This window comes from Meleagris gallopavo, chromosome 2 (assembly GCF_000146605.3).
Source record: "Meleagris gallopavo isolate NT-WF06-2002-E0010 breed Aviagen turkey brand Nicholas breeding stock chromosome 2, Turkey_5.1, whole genome shotgun sequence".
NCBI classification, from domain to species: Eukaryota; Metazoa; Chordata; class Aves; order Galliformes; family Phasianidae; genus Meleagris; species Meleagris gallopavo.
In genome coordinates this window covers 100,497,642-100,504,736 of record NC_015012.2, presented here as the reverse complement: position 1 = coordinate 100,504,736, position 7,095 = coordinate 100,497,642, and the positions used below count along the sequence as shown (strand labels likewise).

Here is a 7,095-nt window from a genome sequence, read left to right as displayed (position 1 = left end):
AAGACTGGCTTCTATCTCAGAACTTGATAGGAGTGTCCACTCTTTTTTAAAAGGAATCTCATTCCACTTCACTAAATGCTGTGGCTTCGGATAGCACAACAGCATTGGAAGGGCTCAGAAAGACAGAGAAACCAAAGTACTCTGTTTTTCCCCTTCCTTTCTTTCCCTTAAAAGTTGAACAGGTTGGTAGAAGCAAAGATGTGAACAGCCAGAACTTCAAGCAGCGTGGTTATGTTTTGTATGGACTGAGCATTGGCTGCTGCCAAGATGAAGCTTTCTGAACACATTCCTTGCTTTCTACTTTCCCAAAGTAAGTGCAGCCTGGAAGCGGCACAGAGAAGGGAGACAGCAACTCTGACCTTTCTGACAGTGAACAGACTGATCAGAACTGCTTTTCTGGGGCAGGAGAAAGAGTGAAGAACAATAAGAAAAGGTAGTCTGAGCAGAGAAAGTTTGTGTAACCTTCAAGAGTCCTTAGAGGACTTCACACGAACACATGGTTAGTTTAAGTGATTGCATCACCAACACATCTTTTCCCCTTCTCTTTAAAGCAAACTACAAATCTGAACCTTCCTCCTGAAGATCTTGATTCTTCTGGTGATGACGATGATGGATTCTCAGGTTCAGGTGCAGGTGAGTAACTTGCATTTGCACTGCTAGTGCTTCATCCTTCCAGAGCGTGCCAAGGTCTGGATGAACATTGTGAACATCCTGGCTAAAAGGAGGGGGGAAGAATAATCACACGTATCCCAGCATACTGACTTTGGAACAGAAAAGGAGCCTGATCTGTTCGTCTTGTATTGCTCCAGAGACAAACAATTAGGAGAAAATGAATTGTAAGAGTCTTGAAATGGAGCAGAAGCAGGTATACCATATGTCCCTGCTGATAATTGCTTGCAGAGGTACGAAACTGCAGTGATTCTTCACTTGTGAGGCACAGAGACTATAAGAAAGGTGTTTGGCCTCTCTCAAGAGCTGGAAGGAGATACCATTTGAGGGTGTGTGAACCTACTTGCCAGCATACATCCAGCACATACTTTATCATCAGATGTGCAATTTCTTATGGGCTGTAGTTTTTTTTTTTAACATTATAAAAGGTTTTTAGGGTGGGGAAAAAGTCTGTCAGAATGATTACCTAAAGGCATGAGAGGCACCTTTTGACTTTCAGTGTTGGATTGAAGTTGAAGAGATGCCAGTGAGGAAAAAGCAAGCTACTGGAAACTAAACTATGATATCCTTCTGTTTCCCTCCATGCTTGTATTTTATATGAAATTGATCTGTGCCTTTCTTACTATGCTGAAAAAGAGAAGGAGTTGTAAAAGTGAACTGCTGTTAGTACAGAAATTGGCTGTGCAGGTTGAGCTTCCTCCTTTAGACCAGCGTCCTGCAGATACCATCAGCAGGTCTCTGAGCTGGCTGGGGATATTTTTTGTTTTGCAGGTTCCCTGCCTGATCAGTCTCTCACCTGGAGAACGGCAGCAAATCCGACTAATTCTTCCTTACTGGCAACACCAGTGGTTTTCAATGAACAGCTGTTTCCTGGGACTGAGAGCCGAACTGAAAAGAAAGTAACAACTCCACCTGCAACTAGTCGTGTAGTGACAGAGGAGCCAGTTGTAGCTGTGAAGGATGAAACACCCTTGTTGGGCTCGCCTGATGAGAAGCCAACAGACAATACAGTTGTAACAACGGCAAGAAGTCCTACTACTCACTTCCCTTCGGTGCTTCATATAATTCCTTCAGAAGCCTCAGGCACAGCCCATGAGCTCGAACCTAAAACCCCTGGCTCTGAGATGCCAGGCACTAAAGATGTGCCTGAGACCAACTCTACCACCCATCTGGAGGGGGATATCGCTGCTGCTCCCACAACAGCTCCAGGCAACGTTGTTCCTACACATGAGGAGGTTTCTGAAGATGGCTCAGGAGACCCGGTGAGGACTGGTAGCTTTGGTACCCTTTCCAGGGAGATTGCTCTGGGTGTATGTAGTAAGACTGGTTTGCAGGAAGGGCTGATAATTTGTGCAAACAAATGATCAGTTTTATCCTTTATATTGATGGGGGGGTTTAGATAAGAAAAAAAACATAGCTATAGAAACAGACGTGATGAAAAACATGAATAACCTGCTTTGTACACCTCAACAGGGAGACTTCATTTTGGTTAAAGATGAGGATTTGGTCCCTACCGAGGACTCTGAAGTGCCGGCTGACTCTGGGAGGAATGCCAAAGCAGCAGGAGCCTCAGGAATTATGGACAGAAAAGAAGTTCTTGGAGGTACCTGATATTCTGGATTTCTAGTTGGCTCTCATAGGAGTCTCCCAGGCAGCAGAAGCTGCAGCTCTACAAGTGTGTCACAGAGCATGAGAGTGAAGCTTTTATGCTAGACCTCTCTGAAATGAGGGTGGTTCATGATTTTGTGTTGCTGAAAACCCCGATGGGAACAACATATTAATCTGATAATAGCAAAGCAGTCACCACTAGTTATCTGGAATTATAAGTTCCTTCACTTAAAAATTACTGTAAAAGTGTCCTGATGTTGCTTGGGTCCATTAATCTAGAGTTCAGCAACACTGTCTTGCTCTGTTCTTGGTGCTCTGCAGCATGGCCCAGTGGGAGATCTCCTTTAGTAGATTTGTAGATGAGGGTGGTGAGACACTGGAACAGGTTGCCTGGTGTAGCTGCGGATGCCCTCTCCCTGGAAGCATTCAAGGCCAGGCTGGATGGGGCTGTGAGCCACCTGGTCTAAAGGAAGGTGTCCCTGCCTGTAGCAGGGGGTTGGAACTGCATGATCTTAAGGTCCCTTCCAACCCAAACCATTGTATGATTCTATTATTTACCTCATGTAGATGAGTGGGCTCTTGGCAATGGAAGGATGACTGTTTTGGTGGGGCAAAAGGTCATATTTGTACATCATGAATTCAGGAATCACACTTTAAGCCTGGAAGCACATAGTCATACCAGTGTTAGCTGGCATGGCGTCTGGAGTAATTTGTATCTCTCCCCCCCCTTCTAGGTGTTATTGCTGGAGGACTAGTTGGCTTGGTGTTCGCAGTGTTTCTAGTTGCATTTATGCTGTACAGAATGAAGAAAAAAGACGAAGGAAGTTATTCACTGGATGAACCGAAACAATCTAACGGAGGATACCAAAAACCACACAAACAAGAAGAGTTCTATGCATAAACACTGATCTTCAGGACACTTCGTTACATCTTTCTTGGACTCTTCTCTCCCTGCACGTGGACCTCTTAGTGCGCTTTGCATTAAACTTAAGCCATATGATCATTGGGTTATTTGCCCTTACCACCTTGCCGTTGGAAATTTTATAACTACAAAATAGATCTGGATTCACTGAACGTTCCCTGCTTTCTTGCACAACTTTTTTTTTTTTAACAGAAGTGGGACTGCAAGTTCCTAAACTCGCTTTGGTTTATCTTAAAGACTGCTGGGGCAGGCGATGGGGAGAAGATAAAGGAGCACTGTATGTATGAACTGTTTGATATTTAGGGAAAGGGATGGCAAGAATAAATGATTAACAGTGCTCAAATTCTGTATTGCAGGGATCCTTCCTATTTAACTCATAGATGTGTTTTTAAGTGTAACGAATGGCTGCACTGGGCAGATGTTTGGTACACTGCAATACTCTAGCTCTTTCTAGCTGCCGTACTTGGAGCATTTAATGCCTATAAAACATCATGCTGAACATGATTGCTAGTGAAAGGAGGTGTGAGGGGCAGGGTAAGCAAATGACTTAGTGGTTTAGAATAACTTACATTTGGGAAAGATCACAATGTTATCCCATATGCTGAACCAGCTCCTATGCAGCTGGCACATATACTAAAACCAAACCAACCCCAAAGACCCAAAAACTAAGTAGAGATTTCATTTTACCAGTTGCATTGGTCTGTCCCATCACCATCTTGCTCATTCTAGGCTTTGGTAAAGAAATGGATTTTTCTAAGCAATCTCATCTCAGATATTCCCTCTTCTTCAGTGCTGAGTCTTCTTGGCTGCCCTGCTGTAAATACTCAACCTGTGCTGTGTAGTTGCCAGATGACTGATGGCACGTGGTAGCACCTACCACTCTGTGCACTGCTTACAGAGTTGTCTCAGATTGTGGCCTGCCTCCTGCGCTACAGAAAACTTTGGCACAAGGGGTGAAAGGTAGAAAGCAGCATACTGTAATTTTGCAGCTAAGGAGTAGAGAAACACAGCATCTGACACAAGCCTAAGGAAGGCTTAGTGTGTAGATGACCTTAAATATATACAGGTTGATGTGCTTGGCTCTCACGACTCTGGAATGCCTCTCTTCAGGGGCTGTTCCTGCACTTTGCAGAGAAGCAACCCTTGGGATGTCAGACTAGCAAGGGTTAAGAAGCACCTCCTGAGGGAAGTCTGGATGCCTGACGCTCTTGGTGGTCAATTGCCAGATGGAAGGCACCGAAGCCTCACTGAGGGTTTGGAGTTCTCCAGAGCATCTCAAAGCGAGCAGGAAGAGAAGTGTGGTGTTCTGCACAAGCCTTGCTTCTGCTCTGCCTTCAGCTAGCTCCTCGCAAGGTCAGTTGGACATCACTCAGCACAGAAGGCATGGGGGGTGGAGGAGCATTTACAGCTGATGTACATATTTGTGCTGGTGAGCCAGAGGGAATGACTGGAGAATACTGGAGAGTATTGCAACAGCTGGTAGAAATATTGCACATTAACACTAAAACTCAAAAACCTATATAACTTAAATGAAGTATAAAACACTCCTGAGCTGCTATGCAGCTAAAATCAGTGCCTTCTCTACAAGCCCAAGAAAAAACACTTCTTGATTCAAAACTCTTCTTGATGCCTAAGAAACACTTGTGCATACATGTAGCTGGCTGTTTTTAAGTAAAGCTGCAAAGTCCATTATGTCTTTTTTTTTTTAACTGAATGATTTTTTTTATAGGTTAATGCAACAACCAGACGGTGTTAATTTCAGCTGTAATTCTTTGCTTTGTATAGGAATGTAGAAATGTTGTTTGATAGGTTTATCTATGAAAAGATTCTTGTAAAGCACAGGAAGATAAAATGGTAAACTTCAAACCTCAGAACCTTGCTGAGGGAAAGGAAAAACTGTATATTTTGGTAGTCTAAACTGACAGTTTGTGAAACAAACACGACATTCTGTGTTATTTAAGTGGTACAAATGAAATACAAGTTCTAACAAAAGATGCAACATTTGGATATCTGTATGCCATGTAAAGGTATACTGCAATAAATGGCATTTTGGCAAGAATGTGTCCAGCTTGTGAGTGTTGCTCCGTATTGTGCTTCACAAAATAGATGAGGTTTGTAAGACTTTCCATGTCTTTAAGGAATTTGAATTCTAAGTATGAAATGTGAGGTGTGGTGCTAAACATAGGGAGATTCAGCTTGGAATGGGGAAGGCTCTCACCCCGCTCTGGATGCCAGGTTGGTGGCAAGCCGCTTCACTCTGCACATACAAATAGGCTGGAGCAGAGACTAGTGTAAAAGCAGATCATACTGTGCTTTCCTGAAGGGGTGAAAAAGGCTACAAGTCTTCCACAAGGCTTGCTCTTATGACCTGGCTTCTGCCTCTAGGATTTTGAGAGCAGGAAAGGCTCCAGTATGAGTAATACCGACTCCTTCGCTCCGTGGAAGCATTCCAGGCCAGGCTGGATGGGGCTGTGAGCAACCTGGTCTACAGGGAGATGTCCGTGCCCATAGCAGGGGTTGGAACTGCATGATCTTAAAGATCTTTTTCAACCCAAACCACTCTATCATTTTATGATTCTACTAAAATGTACTTTGCAGGACAAATTCAGAGATCATACCTTCAGGAAGGGAGAACAGGGCAGGCCTAGGTATTTAGTTTAGCATCAGTTACTCCTGAGTGCAGCAGCTAGTGTTGGAGGAGATGAAGGAACAGTGGAGAAAAATGTCCTTCGCAAAATGAAGAAGTCAAAAGCTCCTCTGTGTTTGGGTGGGTCTGAGCCCATGCCATGGCTGTCCAACCTTTTGGCTTGCCTGGGCCAAATTGTCTTGGAATTGTTTTGGGCTGCATATAAAATATGTAATAATGTTAACACATATAAGTAACAAAACTTTTTAATGTATACATATTTATTAAAATATAAAAGAGAGCAACAAAAACATGAAACAAGTGAGATATTTGACCTTACAGTATGAGCTATGCTGGGCCATCAGTTGGATGTGCCTGGCCTATGCAGTACCTTTCATTGACAGTGCTCTGATATGTAAGAAACTTACTGTTTTGTTTTGTACCTAGCCCCTGTATTTTTAACTTATAATCTCTCTTTGCTTGCACAGGAGCCATGTGGGCTGTGCATTTCACAACAGAAGGTGTCAGGAGGAGTGTTGGTAGTTCTAGGCTTTGAGATGAGGCTGAAGAATGGTGGGACTGTATTCAGAACTGTATTCTTGCCTCCATAGCAAAAGAAAGCCATAATGCACTTTCTAGCTGCATGCCAATTTCACCAGGCTCTTAAACTGAGTAACACTACTTTGGGAGCAGTGCAGTCATCTGTACTGTGTAAATACCTTAACAGATCAGTTCCCTTTGGGGATTCCCAAGATCTCTCTTTCCACTTCCTCAGTCAGTGATCGTAAGGGAAGTTAGTGTGGTAAGGAGGGGAAAAAATGGTTGGGAAAGGGGGAAAAAATTCTGTGCCCAAACCCTTACAAATGAAACTGTTTGATCTTCAGAGAACACTTGAAGGAAATTTTGTTGTATTAAGAGAGAATAAGGAGAGACAGCCTCTGTGCTCTGGCACAGGGTTTTCCTGAGTCATGTTTCTATTCACTGTGCTTCCTGACTCCTTTTCATCCATACTGGAGCAATTATCACATTTGATCTTGTTCACAAGTGAGATGCAAAGAATGTGGCTGGCAGAAAATCTGACCCCTTCTTTGTTCTGGAAGAATGAGCTGGAGGGTGTAAGCGTGCTGAGTGTCAAGGAAGGCAAATGATGAGAGCAGAAGGACTTTTCACAATTCTCACTTTGTCAGGTTGCATTAGGCCCTTCAAGGAAATTAAAGCAAATCTAAGAGGTTGTATAATCTTGTAATTGAAATAGAAAATCAGGGACCAA

General features: G+C 43.4%; 1 protein-coding gene across 1 annotated transcript; it reads left to right on the top strand.

Annotated features, from left to right (window-relative positions):
• Positions 1 to 509: 509 nt before the first annotated feature.
• Positions 510 to 5,260, top strand: SDC1 (syndecan 1; the record flags this gene model as incomplete). The annotated part of the gene is made up of 4 exons (XM_031552613.1): positions 510 to 633; positions 1,441 to 1,931; positions 2,143 to 2,272; positions 3,012 to 5,260. Coding segments are annotated over 4 exons (912 nt in total), but the record flags the coding sequence as incomplete, so codon positions are not given.
• Between the last annotated feature and the right edge of the window lie 1,835 nt (positions 5,261 to 7,095).